The 20,000-nt window shown below is 42.3% G+C and overlaps 1 protein-coding gene across 19 annotated transcripts in view; it reads left to right on the top strand.

Annotated features, from left to right (window-relative positions):
* Positions 1 to 20,000, top strand: part of CFLAR (CASP8 and FADD like apoptosis regulator) — a 52,901-nt gene that overhangs the window by 28,743 nt on the left and 4,158 nt on the right. For 14 of the 19 annotated variants that reach the window (XM_057303926.1, XM_057303927.1, XM_048213949.2 and 11 more), the window contains 3 exons: positions 468 to 549; positions 8,175 to 8,685; positions 10,163 to 16,016. In XM_057303926.1, coding sequence (XP_057159909.1) covers positions 468 to 549; positions 8,175 to 8,685; positions 10,163 to 10,301 — 732 coding nt within the window. In that variant the 3' untranslated portion in view covers positions 10,302 to 16,016. Of the gene's footprint in view, positions 1 to 467; positions 550 to 8,174; positions 8,686 to 10,162; positions 16,017 to 20,000 lie in introns of those variants that run through there. The other 5 variants (XM_044381298.3, XM_048213954.2, XM_048213952.2 and 2 more) reach the window with 2 other exon arrangements.

Genomic DNA, 20,000 nt, shown 5'->3' on the forward strand with positions numbered 1-20,000 from the left:
TGACTATATAAGTAAGCAGTGACACCGAACCTTGACTTGCTCTGGCTTCTTTTTTAAAGGCCAAAACCCCTTCTCCATAAGGAGGCATTAGAAGGCCTCCTTTTGTACTGGTTTGGAAAGATACTACTTGTATAACCTCAGGTTACTGTGGAAACATGTGACCCATCCTTTCTCTCAGCTTTAAATTGTCTTCATCCTGCAGAGCTAAGTCATGTGTAAAGAGACTGTGATTTTCATTAAAATTAAATACCGAGACAGCTTGTCTTCAGCACATTACCTAAACAGAGAAAAAAATGTGAAATTAATGGGAAATGTCAGCTGTGGTGACTTCAGGCTGTGTCTACTGAATGACTCACCTGGCAACAGGACGTTTGAGGAAATCCAAAAGAAAAGATGATGTATGTGTGGTACCTTCTGGAAACAGAGCTGTGTCCGGAGTTTTTAACAATCCCTGCCTTCCTTTCCAGCACATACCAGAAGACAGCTACAGGATGCGGAGCAAGCCCCTAGGAATCTGCCTGATAATTGACTGCATTGGCAATGACACAGGTGGGTATGGACGCTGCAGATTAACGGATGCTCCGCAGTGAGGTCACGGCCCAGACAAGCTGTGTTCATCAGTGATCAGCACCAGCTGTTTTAATAAACTGCGGCGGCAGCCTGTGGCTTCCATAGTGAGCGGTCTCTCTCATGTCACAGCCTAGTGTGGATTAGGCTGGAGTGAGCTTCGTTCCACGTGATCATTCAGTGACTTCATCATCTGAAGCCTTGGGGTTTTCCCCAGGATCCTCTGTATCTGGCTGGTGGATGAAGGAAGTGCGCCGAGGATCTCACAAGGGATTTTAGGGACCAGTCCTAAAAGTGAGGGGCATCATTTCCACCCACATTCCATTGGTCGAACTCACTCGTGGGGCCCCACCTAACTGCCGTAGACAAGGAACTCAGCCTGGCTGTGTGCCAGGAAGAAAAGGGAAGGGGATTTGGGGAGCACATAGCATTGTCTCGGGCACAAAGGTGTGACTGGTTGAAAGTTGGGGAGCTTCAATCTTGCTTTTTCATGCGGGGTGCTGCGGCAGGGAGGTGTCCTGGGATCCAGAGTGGGGTTGAAAATGGAAGGCTTTCTGGCTTCGGTGTTATCAGATGTCCCATCATTTCCCATAGATAGACTGTGGAAGCTCTTCTGGGGAAAAATTAAAACTGTTATAAATGTGTGTTCGCTTAGAGGCAGCGTGTTCCTTAGTTCTGCCGTCCTGTCCTTGGGCTGGCGGCCTCGGTCTGTACTTTGTGTGTTACTCTTCTTTGGATCTGAACTGATTCTCTTGCTCAATTGTCGCTGGATGTCCTGTTCAGTCTGAATCAATCACTGGTGATGAGTGAGAGAGAATAAGAATCTTATTGTGAAAGAACATGGTTAATTATTTATCTCTTCCTCAGAAGGGTTGGTCATCCCATTTCCACAGTTTTCTTGCTTTTCAGAATTCTTGGAATGAGTCAGATCTGTCTTTTAGGCTCGCTTAAAATGTTACCATGGCGAGTTCCATGGGAAGAGAATCTAAGAAAAGGTCAAATTAGCAAATATTAGGTTGAATTTCCCAGGATTTCAGATATGATCTCATTTTTCTCATGTCCTATTTCTGGTTAGAGGTGAGATGTGCTGACTCCTCAGCTATAGATAAGTGTCCTTTCTCTCTTAGCCATTAGTACCGATATAAGAATGAGAAAATATTTCCTCAATGAGTAACTTCCTGCTTTAAAAGAGAGTATTCGTCTTCCACTTTCTATTATAGTCAGTTTTGTTTCATTCATTGGCAGAAAGTTTCCAACTGCAGGATGTATATCTGTTGTGTGAAGAGAATCATAAAGCCATGACCTGCTGTGAATTTGTGACTAAAACCCGGGGTCTGTGTTTGCCTCTTGTGCGCTGGGATTGAATGTGTGTTTGTGTTTTCCTGCATTATAGGAGCATGGTCAGAGTTGGTCCTGGAATAGGACTGTGTGCATTTGAATCATGGCTCTGCCATGTCCTAGCTTGTGACCTTGGAGTATTTTCCTAGCCCCTGTAAGCCTCAGTCTCCTTTTTTTTTTTCTTTTTAAAGATTTATTTGAGAGATAGAGTGTGCGTGCACACACACATTGGGGGAGGGGCAGAGGGAGCGAATCTTCAAGCAGACTCCCTCCTGAGCATGGAGGCTGACCTGTGGGCTCGATCCCACGACCCATGAGATCATTACCCATGAGATCAGGACTTGAGCGGAAATCAAGAGTGGGACACTTCACTGACAGCACCACCCAGCTGCCCCTCAGTTTCTCTTCTATAAATGGGTAGATAATAGGACCTACCTCTTGGGGAGGCTGGGAGATGTGAATGAGTTCACACTTGTGAAGGGCTTAAGCCCATACATTACCATTTCTACATCAAAATGAATGGATGTTCACTCTAAGTGGAATAAAGACCATCAATAGCCTCTCATCGGTTTAGGAAAGGTTTTGCCACAGAATGAATCGGGGAAAAGAACAAGGTTTTCAGAGCTTCTGGGGTTTCTGAATTGTGGACGAGGAGTTGTGGATACATGATAGAGTACTTTGAGGCTGCCTGAGGTACCCAAAAGCCTCTTTGACATGCAATAGGCAGGCTTATTATTGATACTGTTTTCTCCTAAGAAAAGCTAGTCCAGAAGGAATTACTAGTAACCATTTGTACTTAAAAGGAAGGTATATTAAAAGTAGTTTAATTTTGAGTGAATGTAGGTTGTCCATTCAAACCCCTTAATTGGTCTATGGAAACAAACGAAAAGTCAGACTTAGACAAAGCTGACTCTGCCACCCGCTTCCTAAGTCACTCATTCCTCTGTCCTTGTTCACGATCATCTCCCCTACTTGGGGGGCCTTCCCTTTCTTCTGTTTGGTCAAGTCCCTGCTTAAATTATGCCTTTACCACAATCTCATCTCCAGGTGTCTCAGCACAGATGGTCCCTCCTCCGACCGTTTATTTTACCTAAAATCCCACTGTACTGTGTGACATGTCAGTCATTATTTGTGCGTATTTATAAGCTCCCCAACTAGACAGTAGGCTCCTTGAAGGGCAGGTACTTCGTCTGTATTTCCCAACATGAAATATAGTGTTTCTGCAACATAGGAAGAGGAACTTTTTAAAACATGAGTTTTGGGGTCAAGCGATTTTGAGAAATGATGAATAGTTTGTTCCTCCTTTGGAGATTTGCATTGGTCTTAAAGACTGAGCAGTTCTCCCATAAAGAAACTTATTTAAGTCTTAACGTTGCATTTCACATTTATGTTTGACATCAGAACTCCCCTTCTCACTAAGAATATCCTGCCCAACTTGTGTTCCATTTGTATACCTATTTTTTTTTAAGATTTTATTTTTTTATTTGACAGAGAGTGAGAGAGCACAAGCAGGGGGAGCGGCCCGTGGAGGGAGAGGGTGAATCAGGCTTCCTGCTGAGCAGGGAGCCCAACCCAGGGCCCAGGACCCTGGGATCATGACCTGACCCAAAGGCGGAAGCTTAACCAACTGAGCCACCCAGGTGCCCCTTTGTCTGCTTTATTGTAATTAGAACTGGGCTCATTCAAGGTGCTCATTAAGTAGTGGTAAATAGACTAATGAAGCACTCCCTCTTTCTTAGTTATTCTATACATTTATTTAATGGACTTCTTTTTATAGATTGTGTCAAGATTAATGCAGACTCATTTTATTTTGTTTTATGATTTTATTTTTAAGTAATCTCCACACCCCAGGTGGGCCTTGAACTCTTGATCACATGCTCTACTGACTAAGCCAACCAGGCACAGGAATGTGAACTCATTTTAGATGAAAACAAATTCTAAATGAATGGCTTCACGACTTTTTACTGTATTTAGTTTTTTGGATTTCATCTCAGTTGCCCCAAAGCTGTGGGTGGTGCTGACCCTAGTCCTTGTCCTAACTGCAAAGCCACATAAAAACTCATCATTTTGGGAAGTTGAGGTTTATAGAAGTAGGGCTGGGTCAGGAGTGGGGTTTCCAGGGCGGGCGGAAGGAGAAGTGTGACTTCTGCAGTTGTTGAGGTTTTATTTTCCAAACTCAGCATCCAAGTTTTTCTTCCCCTATTTGAGGGAAATGGCAAGGCAGCTCCTGTGATAAATGTGACACAATCTGACTGCCCCCAGCCCATTTTAATGCAGGCTAGAGAGACTTCCCTGTGGAGTCCCTTCTAAGGAGAAGCTTCCATGAGAGAGATGTGCTGCAGGCTCCTTTCTTTTCTTTTTCAAAAAGATTTTATTTATTTGTCAGAGAGAGAGCGAGAGAGCATCAGCAGGGGGAGGGGCAGAGGCAGAGGGACAAGCAGACTCCCCACTGAGCAGGGAGCCCGGATGCGGGACTCAATCCCAGGAACCTGGGATCATGACCTGAGCCGAAGGCAGACGCTTAACCGCTTAACCAACTGAGCCGCCCAGGCATCCCTGCCTTTATTTTCTTTAAAATTAATATCTTACATTTGAGTAAGCACTCATAGTTTGCTAAGTGTCTTTACAGACATCTCACCGGATCCTCACAGGCACCTTTTGAAGAACATGGTATAGGCATTAGTATTAATAACATTAATTACAGATGAATAAACTAAGACAGTTAATTTGTTCAAACCCACCCCATCATTACTCCCTTGATCTTATAAATCAGACCGGGCTATATCCATGCTCTTGTTGGCCCAAGAAAGTTGTAAATGCCAGCTAGCATCAGTCCTCCCTCTCTGATAGAGGAAAGATGTGACATTATGGGAAATCTCGACTACAGTGACTTCAGGCTGTGTCTACTGGGGTGACAGTGCAGCCAGAGGGATATTTAACGGAGGCTCCATCTTGGTCTGAGGCCCCTCCAGATTTGCTGTTCTTACTGGCTTTTGGGAACCTGTTATGTTTTTGGCTTTACCTCCCCTTTATTCTTGTTCTACTAGGTAAGCACTTCCTGCCCCAGACGTCGGATTCCCATCCCCTTCCTAGCCCCTCTGTTGGCGTAAGTTAGTTTTCCCAGGTCCAGGCAAGGTTCAGACCCAGTGGATAGGTAGAGGAGCCAGGATTTAAACTTAGATCTTGTGATTCCAAGACTGGTTCCTCTTTTGCTGGTCCCATGCAGCTGCCTGCTCACTGCTGTGTGACAGTCTCCACTCTAGCCAGAACCCACAGGGAAGCCAGAAAAAAACAAAGAGATGGAAGGCACGGGACAGCCCTTGTTCTGTCCCTGACCCCTGCACACCAGCATGGAAAGACAGACTATGGCTTTGTTTCGAGGATTTCGATAAGGGAGGAAAAATCTTATCAGTGCAGGGAGGGTTTTGAGGGAAGTGAGTCAGTCTGAGAGAAGTAAACAATAGCTTTGAGTCTGGTGTTTTCCTGTTTGCCTCTGCCCCCTGGAGGAAAGAATACGCCATGACATATGAGTCTTCAAAGGAAGACGGGAATAAAACACTAGTGATGGAACTGGGGTCCTTGTCTGGATGCTCTTTGTCCAGTCCTGTGTTCCAACCTGAGCGCAGTACCGGGTATGGAAGGCTTTCCTACGCCTGCTGAGGTGAAGTCCAGGGGGCTGTGCTGGTGGGCTTTTTCTACCACCGTGAGATCCTGTGGGGACAAGTGAGCTGTTATTAGGTTCTCCAGCAACCCGTGTATCATGTCCTTCATGTCCCTCATAATATTTATCATGGGGTTTTAAGGAGATTGGCACCTTCTTTATATCTCTCCGTTATTACATGATATATAATTCTTTTTTTTTTCACCCTTACCTGTGGGCCAGATGAAAAGTAGGTAGCCTAACTACATCCTTAAGTAATGGTAATTATCATTCCCTTATCCTGATTTACCTGTTGAATTATTAATCTAATAATGTGTGCAAATCACTCCAAAATTTAGTGGCTTAAAACAACAATATTAATTTATATCTCTCACAGTTTCTATGGAGCAGGAATTTAGGAATAGCTTAGCTGGGCTCTTCTGGCCCAGAGTGTCTTGGCAGATTGTGGTCAGATTTTAGCTGGGGTCATCCAAAGGCTTGACTGGGATTGAAGGGTCCTCTCAGGTGGCTCACTCATGTGGCTGTGCAGTTGGTGCACGTTCTTCACGCGAGCTTCTCCGCAGGACTGCTTGAGTGTTCTCGTGACATGGTAGCTGGCTCCCCCCAGAGGGAGCTGTTCAAAAGAGAGAAAGAGCCAGGTAGAGACTGTATCCTTTTTATGATCTAGCTTCGAAAGTCACATCGTATCCCTTTTGCCATGTTCATTAGAAATAAGTTACCAAGCATGGTCCACATTCAAGGGGCAGAGAATTACCCTTTTTAAGGAACAAGCGTCAGAGAATTTGTGGACATATTTATAACTGCCATATCTGGTAGATGTGGGGTCACAAATAATCCCAGCTCTCCTGAGTGGGAAGTTCTGCTAGACCCGATGTGAACATATCCAGGTACTGCCCAGGGGCTCGGTGAATTAACTCAGAACACTCAGGAGAGCTCTTATTTGTCCAGTGGCTGGTTTTTCCAGCTTTTTGTTTACCCAAGTTTGTGTACCTTTTTCTGTCTTTCTCTTCCTATTTCCTGTTGAGAAGCCAGAAGAGAAATTGCAATAGCTGACTTTGACTTTTATAGTTTATTAGTGGTTGGTGAAGTTTTCAGGGCAAGAAGGCTCAAACTATTGGCTGAAGCTATGAGTCTTTGAATTATTTGTGACTATTCAGACCTCATGTTGTTTCCATTTAATGCAGAGAGTTGACAATTTGTGGCAAACAGTTACATGGTAATTTCAGGGGAGTTATTTACCTCTCCTTTCTGTGATGCCTGCACTGGTATGAGATGGGGCCCTTGTGTTCCTTGGTAGAAGTTGTATCTGTTCTAATTACTAGTGTGTTGTTTGATTTGGGGTGGAAGCAGTGGTAGACTTCTGGAAGACCATACCCCGGGGGATGAAGAGTCATGAGACATGGAGAGAAATCCAGAAAAGTTGGCTAAGAGTTTGGATAACAATCTGAATTCAGAGATGCCTGTTTAGCTTAGGGAAGAATAGTTTCTAATTCTACAAATGAATTAGGAAGTGGAGGCATGCCTCAGACAAGGAACAGAAACTTAATGGGTGGCTCAAAGGGATGTGAAATTTTTAATGAGGAAGAGAAAGATGTCTGTCTCTGCTATTAGAAAGATATAACAAAGCAGGAGGCTGTATTTACTCAGGAGACTGTATTTACTTCTCTAATGAAGGCAAACTGAGCAGATGGGAAAGAAATGGACTGGGTAGACTATAGAAATTTCTAAAAGATGGAAACGAGATTTTTTAAAAGAGGGAATAGGGCCCCAGGAACTTTATTTGTATTACCTCATTTAATCCTCACAGCACGTTCACAGGGTGGGTATCATCACTTCCATTTAAAGCTGGGGAGACCCACTTCTTTGAGGTCATGCAGCCCACAGGTGTAGTAAGGTCATTGCTAGAAGGCAGGCTTGTCTGGCATAAAGTCGGCCTTTTCCTCTGCCTTCCACTGTTCTGCAGGCAAAGTCAATCCAGGATTCCTGGAAACGCGGAGAAGAATCTTGGGGGCACTGCAGGGAGTCTTAGCTAAGGGCTCCCACTGCTCAGTCAGAGGTAACACTGGGAAGCAGGCCGTGAGAGGAACTGGAGAGTCTGGAAATGGTCACGACTTCAATGTGGGGCCTCTGTATCAGCCCACAGCCTGTGGGGATGAGGGAACTCGTGACCCGGGCCATCCTCTCTGCAGCCATTTGGATCTACGCTCTGCAAACGCATCCATCTCCTACATTCTTGTGTGTTAGTTTAAGAAAGAGCCTTTTGAAAAATCCCCAACTTTGTTTTGGTTGAAGAGAAGAAGTTTTGTTCTCTCTTTGGTTGCCTTGGACTAGAAGTGGACTCAGTCCATGCCTGTGGCCAGATGTGCCTGAGGTCGCCTCAGGCAGGGACAGATGGTAACCGAGAACCTGGGACATGAATGTCGTGTGTTTCACGTTGATTCCTTCCAACCCGGTGCTCAGGTCCTTCAAAACCTCAAAAGATGCAGGGACAAAAGCAGAAATGGATAAGTAATGGAGATCAGACTATGCTTAGAATTGCTAGCCGGTGTCTCTTAAGGTTTTCTCACGCTAGTGTTGTTTTCTGTGTGTGTTTGTTTATTTTATCCAGCGTTTCTTCGGGACACCTTTACTTCCCTGGGCTATGAAGTCCAGTATTTCTTGTATCTGAGTGTGGACAGTATAATCCAGATACTTCGCCAAGTTGCCTGCATGCCCCAACACCAAGACTACGACAGCTTTGTGTGTGTCCTGGTGAGCCGAGGTGGCTCCCAGAGTGTGTTTGGCGTGGATCAGACACACTCAGGGTTCCCTTTGGATCAGATCAGGAGGATGTTCATGGGAGACGCATGCCCTTCTCTCTTAGGGAAGCCAAAGCTCTTTTTTATTCAGAACTATGTGGCATCAGAGAGCCCACTGGACAACAGCAGCTTGCTGGAGGTGGACGGGCCAGAGCTCAACAACTTGGAATCCAAAGCCAAGCAGCCTGGGCCATGTACCATCCACCGAGAAGCTGACTTCCTCTGGAGCCTGTGCAAGGCGGACGTGTCCCTGTTGGAACGGTCTTCCAGCTGTCCGTCGTTGTACCTGCAGTGCCTTTCCCAGAAACTGGGGAAAGAAAGGTGAGCCACCTGGGTAGGCTGTGGCCCATCCCTGGACCACTTGTCTCTTCTCTTGCTACCAAGATGGAGATGACCACTGTGCCACGCTGGATGCTCTTCTCTTCAGGGAGAAGAGGATTTTTTATTCCCTGTTGGGGTTGCCTTAGGAGGAGGACATTTCATTAGGGCTTTGTGCTTCAGGAGGTCACTTGATAGTCAGCTTGTAGTTTGGATGTTGTTCAACAAAATAAAGACATTTTTAATTATCTTTTTTTTAATGACAAAAGCAGTACATCCTCCTTATTAAAAATAAAACCCATGAAATATAAATGCCAAAGCAGAATATAACAAGCAGTTACAGGCCTACTTATTAGATCAGTCTCTGTGAGCCACATCTTGGCGTATTGCCTTCCAGATCTTTGTTGGATACCTGCACAATCATATCTGAATGTTTTTAAAACCAAAGTGGAATCATCATCTACTCTTACTTTATAACCTGCCTTTCGTTGGTGTAACAGTGTATCATTTTACAGCGCCATTTTAATGTCTGCGGAGCAGTCCAGAATATGTCTGTGGCGTACTTCACTTGACCCATTTTCAGTCATTGGAAGGTGTCTTGCTTTCATAAAAGGAAAGCGTTCAGTATCTTTGGAGCTCAGTATTTGTGCTTATCCGTACTGTTATCTCGAGGAAAATTCCCAGAAGAATTGCTGTGTCAAACGACATGCATTTTTAAAGGCATGGATACAACTTACCAGATTGTCCTCTAGGACAGTTACACGCGCTGTGCACGGGAGCGCTTGTGTCCCTGAATTCTGCCCGACACCGCGTGTTCTTTGTTTCCCTGTCTCGACAGTTTGGTAGGTGGAAAATGGTACCTGACTCCCCACATCGGCAAGTCTTTGTTCTACAGACATTTCTGATGTTTATTGGCAAGAATACTTTTCAAAGGGAAAACCAAACCTTGGTGATCTGGTTTTCAAAATTTAAGAAGGTTATTTCCATGTAAGATTAGCAGTCTTTTTCAGTTGTCCCCTCATAACAATTTAGAATGACATTTCGGAGCCATGTGTGAAATGTATTCTGTGGTAGCTCTGGGGACCCCAGGAATATATCACATGGCCTGTGACACCCCCTCCCGACCCCCTCAGTAGTGGCTCAGCAGCGAGGAGTGGGCTGTAGTAGAAATGACTCAGCTTTCCATGGGCCAGCAGTGTTCTTGGCATGCCTCCTGCATTTGCATAGCTGATCCAGGTGCATTATCATCCCGCTGGCGTGTCTCCAGGATAAGACTCAGTTGCCCCTTGGGTGAGGGGACTGTGGTTATTGGGCCGGGGTGCTGCAAGCTGGTTTGGATCACTCAGTAAGCAGCTTGTAGAGCGTTTAAAAAGGAACAGTTTCAATGCACTGTCACATCTGCTGGCTCATTTCACCCTAATGACAATCTGTCTCCTCTCTGATATTTGCATGGCATTAATTTTTGCCTTTCTCTTTCCAGAAGACGCCCACTCCTGGAACTCCACATTGAACTCAACAGCAGTGTGTATGATTGGAACAGCAGAGTGTCTGCTAAGGAGAGGTACTACGTCTGGCTGCAGCACACTCTGAGAAAGAAACTTATCCTCTCTTGCAAATGAACAGCGAAAAGCCTTTCCTGGCCCTGCCGTCTCCACCACTAGCCAGAAGTAGTTTTCAAGTGAGTGTATGTGTCATGTGGGTAAGGTGAGGTCCCAGTATGTGCCGAAGTGAGCTTCTGTGAGGAATGTTGTCAGGAAGGTGTGTTTGAACTAAAGCCTCTGGGTCGAAGGCTTTGGCCTCTGTTGCTGAAAGCTTGTCAAGCCAGTGTTAGGAAGGAAATGGCTGTGAAACTTGAAAAACCGAGTACTGGTGGAGTTGGGTGCCTCAGGATTATGTTGCTTTCCTTTGTGCAATCAAGTAAACCGGAGCCATGGAGGTAGGGTTGTAGTCACAGTCTGTTACCTGTGGGTATCCGTGCTCCAACAGAAAAGTAAAAAAAACCACAACACAACAAAACAAGGAAACATAACACACACTTATAATCTTACCTACCACGAACCACCACAGTTAACGAGCAATTCTTTTTCTGTACCCAAGAAAAAATGCCTGAATGAGAAGACAGGGTGGCTGTCATCCTCTGTTCAGGCTACTATGACAAAGTACCAGAGATGGGAGGACTTAGGGAAACACCTACTTCTCCCAGTTCTAGACACTGGGAAGTCCAAGATCAAGGAGCTGGCAGGTCTGATGTCTGAGGAGGACCCGCTTCGGGGTCTGCTGATGGCCATCTTCTCACTGTGCCCTCTCATGGCAGAGGGCAGAGAGAGGAACCAAGCTGTCTTGTTATAGCTCCACGTTCATGACCTGATTACCCCAAATGCTCTGCCTCCTAATATCATCGCATTGAGAGTTAGGGTTTCAAACTATGAATTTGGTGAGGGGCACGAACATTCAGTGCATCGCCGTGGCTTTGTGATTTGAGATTGCTAGTCTGTCTAGGACTCAAGTGCTATCTTACAGCTAATCATGTAACCTTTCTTTCTAAGATTTGATGAGATGACCTAAAGCAGATCATTATTTAAAATATTTAAAGTTTTTTAAAAAAATTATTTATTTTTATATGTTTTGACTTGATGTTAAATAGTGTGTATCTCTATGTGCTAATGCAGTAAAATATTTCAAATATTATAATAGCCCCAAATTGAAAATTTGCCAAGTGTTCAGTAATAAGGGTATGGTTATGATGATATGTTCAGTGGTTGGTGTTTTATGTGACCATTAAAATTATGTTTATAAATAATAAGAGCTTACATTGAGCTCTTATTAGCTCATTACAAAATTACATGGATTGTCTCATTTAATCCCCCCCAAAAACAGCTCTGCGAGGTGGTATTATTGTTCTCATTATTTTTCTTCCATTTTATAGATAAGGAAAATGAGTGATGTTAAGTAGCTTACCCATGGTCACCCCATACTAGGGTATAAACTCAAGCCTTAAAGAGAGCCACTTTGGGGCCCAAATCCTTAACCAGTTCATAATATGGCCTTGACAGGACATCATAATGAGAAAAATGCTCATATTTTTGTGTTACCTGGAAAGGAGTACAAAATAGTATGTTTATTGGAGCTATGCTTAAAATAAAACAAAAAAACTCCTCTCATAGGAAAACGAAAGACCAGAAAGAAGTGATTACAATGTGGCATATGGATGACAGAACTATGGCTGATATTTTCTCCTTCTGTTTTCCAAATTCTCATCTATATTTGTCTACATGTTTGAGAATATTGGCTTCTGCCCTAAAGCCTAGGTAATTCCTTTTAACTTTCAAGTAGTTGGTTCCTCATCACTAACAAAACTACCCTTCTCTTCTTATTTTTGTCCTCACTTCTCTCTAGTCCCTCTTTTCCAGAAGCAGGACCCCTGGTCTCAGGGCTGTTTTTCTGAGCTGCTGGTTAGGATGACTGATTAATCAACCCTTGGTTGACCCTCATCCCTACCCCTGTTCTATCCTATCTGCTGTTCTCTCCCATTCCCCAATTCCTTCAACCTTTTCCCATGAATAGGCCATCGTAGGCGTCACTTGAAACCTTCTTATCTCTGAAGTGTTTGATATCAGAATCTCTTTTTGCCCTCTGAGATTTTAGGAGCAAGTTTTCAGGATTAAGGTTGTTATTTATGCTGCCAAGAGGTCAGAATTTGAGGTCAGTCTTGTCATTTTGACTGTGTTCATATCCCACTTGCTGATCCCACAGACTCATTTTCTTCTTCCCTAGTAATAGAAAACTGATTTGTAACTGGGCACAAATCTTCACAGAATGTAGTCTACATACAATGGAATATTACTTAGCCATCAAAAACAATGAAATCTTGCCATTTGCAACAACGTGGATGGAACTAGAAGGTATTCTGCTAAGTGAAATAAGTCAGTCAGAGAAAGATAAATACCATATGATTTCACTCCTGTATGGAATTTAAGAAACAAAACAGATGAACATAGGGGAAGGGAAGGAAAAATAAGATGAAAACAGAGAGGGAGACAAACCATAAAAGACACTGAACTCTAGGAAAAAAACTGAGGATTGCTGGAGGGGAGGTGGGTGAGGGGATGGGATAATTGGGTGATAGGCATTAAGGGGGGCACGTGATGTAATGAGGACTAGGTGTTACATATGACTGAAGAATCACTAAATTCTACTTCTGATAATACACTATATGTTAATTAAATTGAATTTAAGTTAAAAAAAAAAGAACTAACAGGTGCTGGCAAGGATGTGGAGAAAAAGGAACCCTCATGCACTGTTGGTAGGAATGCAAACTGGTGTAGCTGCTGTGGAGAATGATATGGAAGTTCCTCAAAAAATTAAAAATAGAATTATCATATGATCCAGTAATTCCACTATTTACCCAAAGAACACTAATTCAAAAGGATATATGAACCCTTATGTTTATTGCAGCATTTTATTTACAATAACCAAGATAACACAACCCAAGTGTCCATCCGTAGATGAATGGGTAAAGAAGATGTGATCTATATCCATATCCATATCTATATCTATATCTATATCTATATCTATATATAATGGAATATTACTTTGATCTAGAGAGTGTAACGCTAAGTGAAATAAGTCAGTCAGAGAAAGACAAATACCATATGATTTCACGCATACATGGAATTTAAGAAACAAAACAAATGAACAAAGAAAAAATGAGGCAAACAGTCTCTTAAATACAGAAAACAAACTGATGGCTACCAGAGGGGACATGGGGGGGATAGGTGAAATAGGTGAAGGGAATTAAGAGCACACTTATCACGATGAGCACTGAGTAATGTATAGAATTGTTGAATCACTATATTGTACACCTGAAACTAATAGGACACTGTATGTTAACTATATTAGAATTAAAATTTTAAAAGGTAGTTGTTTATTGCCCTTCACCTTTTTATCCCTTTCTCTATCTTGCTGACTAGAATATAGTTGTGATGGCTGGAGCCTTAGCTTCCATCTTGAACTGTAAGGATAAGGGCTACACTGTAGGGATATGTAAGTGGTGAGCAGGAAAGAAAAATTTGTCTAGATGATTTTAATTTTCTAATTATTGTTTAAAAATGTATGCACACTGAAAATCTGAGCTACCTATATGTTTTACATGCATCTTGGTTGCTTCCAGGTTTTGGCATTGTGAAAAAGGGTGTGATAAACATTTGTGTGTTGATTTTTGTGTGTGGATACAAGTGTTTAGCTCATTTGGGGAAATACCTAGGAGCACAATTGTTGAATTGTATGGTAAGCCTATGTTTAACTCTGGAACTAACACAAGACTGTATTCCCAAGTGGCTATACCATTTTGCAGAGTTCTTGTTGCTTCACATCCTTGCCAGTATTTGATGGTGTTAGTGTTTTGGATTTTAGCCATTTTAATGGATGTAGAGTGATAACACGTTTTAATTTGCGATTACCTAATGGCACGGTAGTGAGTACCTAATGGCATGGTAGTGAGCATTTCTGTGTATCCTTATTTGAAATCTGTATATCTTCTTTGTTGAGATGTCTGTTCAAATCTTTTGCCCATTTTTATTTTATTTTTTTTATTTTTTATTTTTTTTAAGATTTTGTTTATTTATTTGACAGAGATAGAGACAGCCAGCGAGAGAGGGAACACAAGCAGGGGGAGTGGGAGAGGAAGAAGCAGGCTCATAGCAGAGGAGCCTGATGTGGGGCTCGATCCCGGAACGCCGGGATCACGCCCTGAGCCGAAGGCAGACGCTTAACCGCTGTGCCACCCAGGCGCCCCTCTTTTGCCCATTTTTAAACTGGGCTATTTGTTTTCTTACTGGTGAGGTGTTTTGTTTTTTTTTTTAAGATTTGTTTATTTGAGAGAGGCAGAGGGAGAGAGAAGGGGGAGGGGCAGAGGGAGAGGGAGAGGGAGAGAATCTTTAAGCAGACTCCCTGCTGAGCGCAGAGACCAACTTGGGGCTTGATCTCATGATCCTGAGATCATGACCTGAACCAAAAGGTTGCTTAACCAACTGAGCCACCCAGGCACCCCTCTTATTGGGTGGCTCAGTTGGTTAAGTGTCCTCCTTTGGCTCTGATCCTGATCCCAGCCTGGAGTCTGAGCCCCTTGCTCAGCCCGGAGTCTGCTTCTCCCTGTCCCCCTGCTGTACTGCTGTGCGCCCTCTCTGTCAAATAAATGAATAAAATCTTTTTTTAGAAAAAGAGTTCTTTGGTGTTTTGGATATATGTCCTTTATTAGATATGTTTTACAAATATTTTCTTCCAGTCTATGGTAGAAGTTTGTTATTTTAATGATATTCAACTTAGAGTTGTTTGGGTTTTTTTTTTTCCTGGATTGTGCTTTTAGTGTGTATCTCAGAAATCATCAGCAAACCCAAGGTCACCTAAACTTTCTCCTATGTTATTTTTTTTTAAAGATTTTATTTATTTATTTGAGAGAGAGATCATGCGTGCTTGCACGCAAGCAGGGGGAGGGGCAGAGGGACAATCAAACTCCTTGCTGAGTGTGAAGGCCAAGGCGGGGTCAGATCCCAGGACCCTGACATCATGATCTGAGTCAAAGTCAGACACCTAACCACTGAACACCCCGGCACCCCTTTCCTTTGTTTGTTTGTTTTTTTAGATTTTATTTTTTATTTATTTGACAGAGAGAAACAGCCAGTGAGAGAAGGAACACAAGCAGGGGGAGGGGCAGAGGGACAAGCAAACTCCTTGCTGAGTGTGAAGGCCAAGGCGGGGTCAGATCCCAGGACCCTGACATCATGATCTGAGTCAAAGTCAGACACCTAACCACTGAACACCCCCGGCACCCCTTTCCTTTGTTCTTTTTTTTTTTTTTTTTTAGATTTTATTTTTTATTTATTTGACAGAGAAAGAGAAAGCCAGTGAGAGAAGGAACACAAGCATGGGGAGTGGGAGAGGAAGAAGCAGGCTCCTAGAGGAGCAGGGAGCCCGATGCGGGGCTCGATCCCACGACCCTGGGATCATGCCCTGAGCTGAAGGCAGATGCTTAATGACAGAGCCACCCAGGTGCCCCCCTTTCGTTTGTTCTTAACCAGAAATTGTAGAGGTTTGCATTTTGCATTTAAGTGTATCATCGTTTTGAGTTACTTTTTGTGCAAAGGGTAAGGTTCATGTCTGTGTTCATTTTTTTGTTTTGATCTTCATATGTAGAGCTTTATATTGAATATACCAATAGACCCAATATAGGTAGCATGTTGGGAGTTTTAAATAAATGCAATTGTATTATTTGTTTCTTTGTATACAAAGCGCATATTGTGACTTAAAAAATAAAATAAAAATTACATATTGTAAAAGGGTCCAGTTTGTTTAATATATAAACACACTTAATGTATTTATTTTAAACATAAAGGGGATAATATTTAACACTTTTTCTTTTCATTCAAGTGGTCATGTCTGTATCCATGCTTTGTATCATATTTAGGCTATTCACAATTTTTCACTGTTTAAATGATACGAGTAACATCTTTTCTTCCTTATTTGGTAAGGACTTCCTGCTGCAAACCCAGGATTCCCATCCCTTTCTTAGTGCCTCTTCTGGCATAACTCAGTCTTCTGTCAAGACTGAGCATTATTTCAACTGTCTTTCATCTTTAATCTCTCTCTCTCTCTCTTTTTATCCTTCAGTCCAAAAACAAGCTCTGACTCCCCATTAAATAAAGTCCCTCTCTTTCAAGCCACTGTCTTATGTCTGTTTTAGACTACTCTCCTCTCTCTTCTTTCACCCATTTACTCCATACTTCCTTGCTATCTGGATTTCACCGTACTCATTCTGCCAAATCTACAAGATCCAAGGGTAACTTGCACCACAGTTACCAGACTAGTAGTCCATAGATTCTATGGGGTCATTGTCCCCTTCCTACTTCTCTAGGGTATTCCGCCCTAGAGTTCTACCAAGGACTTTTCTGACCAAGTCTTCCCAGTATCTCTCTCCTCCAGATCCATAGATGTGGATATGCACAAGGATCATTCCTTTGTTTTCTCTCTTTATATGTTCTCTTATTCTAACAACCTTGTAGCTTCAACTACTACTCCTGTGCTGCTAACTTGTTGAATATTTCTAGCCCAGACTCTTCAAATTCAAATCTCACCCTGCAACTTCCTGGCAAATGTTTCCACTACATTTCCTTTGGGGACCTCAAACTCAGTGTACTCCAGATACAAACAAAACCTCCATTCCAAATCTGCTTTTCTGCCTGTGTCTCCACTTTCAGTTAACAGAGCCTCCAGAACACCATTTTCGCCTTGATCCACCCTCTCCTATGTTTCTTCATCCTCCTGTTTTCCGGATGGGTTGGTTCTGTACCTATAATGTCTTTTCCATCTATCTCCATCATTACAGCCGCCTCCTCTACCCCCCGGCTTTCATGATCTCTCCATTGAACTATAAGAATAGCTTTCTCACTGATCCTGTCTCCAGCCTCTTAAATCTATGATTACTTCGTACATGGCAACCTGGAGAGTCTCTGTAACTGCAGCTTTGTCACCTCCCTCTTTTGAAACCTTCAAGATTCTCCAGCGCATACACAGTAAGAGTGTGGCTGGGGGTGGGGTGAGGGATGGAGTGGGGAGCAGGGGCTGCTGGTGTAAGTCCTGGAGTCCAAAGGCCCAGAGAACCAGGAGCTTTAATGTCCTAAGGTAGAAGAAGATGACCAACCCAGTTCAAAAAGAGAATTGCCTTTCCCCCTCCTCTTTACTAGACCAATAATGGGTTAGATGTTGCCCACCCACATTGCTGAGGGCAGATTTTCTTTACTCAGTCTACTGATTTAAATGCTAATCCCTTCCAGAAACATCCTTACAGACATAACCAGAAGTAAGTTACTGGTTCTCTGGGTATCCCTTAGCCAACAAGTTGATACACACAGTTAACAATCACAAGGTTGTCTGTGACATCTGATAGTGACATATTCCAGATCTCCCTTTCTTGTTTCACTGAGATATAATTCACCTTTTATAAAATCAATCCTTTTAAAGTGTACAAGTCACTGAATATATATTCACAATTGTGCATATCACCACAATCTAATTTCAGAACAGTTTCATCTACCTAAAAAGATCCTCCATACATATTAGCCATCATTCCCTATTCTCTCCTTCTCCCCAGCCCCTGAGCAAACACTCATCCACTTTCTATCTTTACACATTGATCTAGTCTGGATATTTCATATCATACAATAGGTTTCCTTTTGTATCTGACTTCTTCCATTAAGCATAATGTTTTCAAGATTCATCCATGTTGAAGAATACATAAGCACTTGGTTTTATTTTATGCCTGAATAATATTCCATTGTAGAGGATATAGCACATTTTGTTTATCTGTTCATCAACTGATGGAAATTAGGATTGTTTCCACTTTTTTGGCCTTTATGAATTATGCTGCTCTGAGTATTCATGTGTAAATTTTTGTGTGAATACATGTCTTCAGTTCGCTTGGGTATTTACATTTCCATCAGCAGTGTATAAAGGTTCCAATTTCTCCACATCCCTGTTTTTGTTTGTCTTTTTTTTTAAATTATTATAACCACCCTACTGGGAATGAAGTGGTATCTCATTGTGGTTTTGATTTATTTGCCTTAATGACTAATGTTGTTGAACATCTTTTCATGTACGTATTGGCCATTTGTATATCTTCACTGTAGAAACATCTATTCAAATCCTTTCCCATTTTAACTGTCTTTCTATTGTTCTGGTGTAATTATTATTTTTTTTTAAGTTTTTTTTAATTTATTCATTTGACAGAGAGAGAAAGAGCACAGGCAAGGGGAGTAGCAGGCAGAGGGAAGGGGAGAAGCAGGTTCCCCACTGAGCAGGGAGCCCAGTGTGGGGAAGGGGTAGCTTGATGCGGGGCTTGATCCCAGGACCCCTGGGATCATGACCTGAGTTGAAGGCAATCACTCAGCTCATGGACTGAACCACCCAGGTGCCCCATAATTATTCTTTATATATTCTGGGTACTAGTCTATTATCAGATATAAGATTTGCAAATAGTTGTTTCCATTCTAGGTGTTGTCTTCCCACTCTCTGGATAGGGTCTTTTCTAGCACAAAATGTGTATATTTTGTTGATGTCCAAAACTGATCCGTTTTTCTTTTGTTGCTTAAAAGTTTCGGCATCATATGTAAGAAACTATTGCGTAATGCATGGTCATGAAGAGTTACACATATTTTCTTGTAGGAGTTTTATGATTTTAGCTCTTACATTTAGGTCTCTGACACATTTTTGGTTATTTTTAAATTTTCTTAGAACAGCATTAAAAATATTTTACTCTTGGGGAACTTGGGTGGCTCAGTCGTTAAGTGTCTGCCTTTGGCTCAGGTCAGGACCTCAGGGTTCTGGGATTGGGTCCTGCATTGGGCTACCTGCTCGGTGAGTCTGCTTTCCCCTCTCCCTCTGCCCACTGCTCCCCCTGCTGTGCTCTCTCTCTCTCTGTCAAATAAATAAATAAAATCTTAAAAAATTTTTTTTTACTCTTAACCACATCCGCCTAGTTTCCTAGACAATCTATTGTTAGTTTATTGAGTTCTTTTAGGAAATATCATCATGGAACTTTGACGTTTTGTCACTTCAGATTTACCTAGCTACTTGTCCCAAACTCATTTAAGTAAGAAAGTAAGATGAAAGACATTCAGGGTTCACAGACTGGGAAATGGTGAATTTATAGATCAGCTTCCTAGTTCTACATTTAGGTTCTTCCAACAAAAATAATTATAAATATGTGCCAAGATTTATCTATAACTATCTTCTATGCTGCATTGTTCACGATAGCAAAAGATAGGAAACATATTAAATGTCTGATAATTAGAAATTGGTTAAATAAGTATGGTACGTCCATGGAAGGGAATATCATTTAGCCGTTACACATCATGTTTTCAGACTATTTAATGATATGGAGAAAAATATGTGTGTGCTATTAAGTGAAAAAAGAAAATTGTACAGCACAATTCAATTTTTGGAAAATAATATACACATAGAAAAGTGAAAGGATATATACTAAAATTTTCTTTTTTTAAAAGATTTTATTTATGTATTTTAGAGAGAGAGAGAGAGCGCACATGAGTTGGGGGATGGGCAGAAGGAGAGGGAGAAAGAATCTCAAGCAAGCTCTGCACTGAGCGCAGAGCCCAACATGATCTCACGACCCTGAGATCATGACCTGAGCGAAATCAAGAGTCGGAAGCTTACTGACTGAGCCACCCAGGTGCCCACAAAATTTTCTTTTTAGAAGATTTATTTGTTTATTTTAAAGGGAGAGTGCGTTGGGGGGGATGGGCATGGGG

Source organism: Ursus arctos, unplaced genomic scaffold (genome assembly GCF_023065955.2).
Source record: "Ursus arctos isolate Adak ecotype North America unplaced genomic scaffold, UrsArc2.0 scaffold_1, whole genome shotgun sequence".
NCBI lineage: Eukaryota > Metazoa > Chordata > Mammalia > Carnivora > Ursidae > Ursus > Ursus arctos.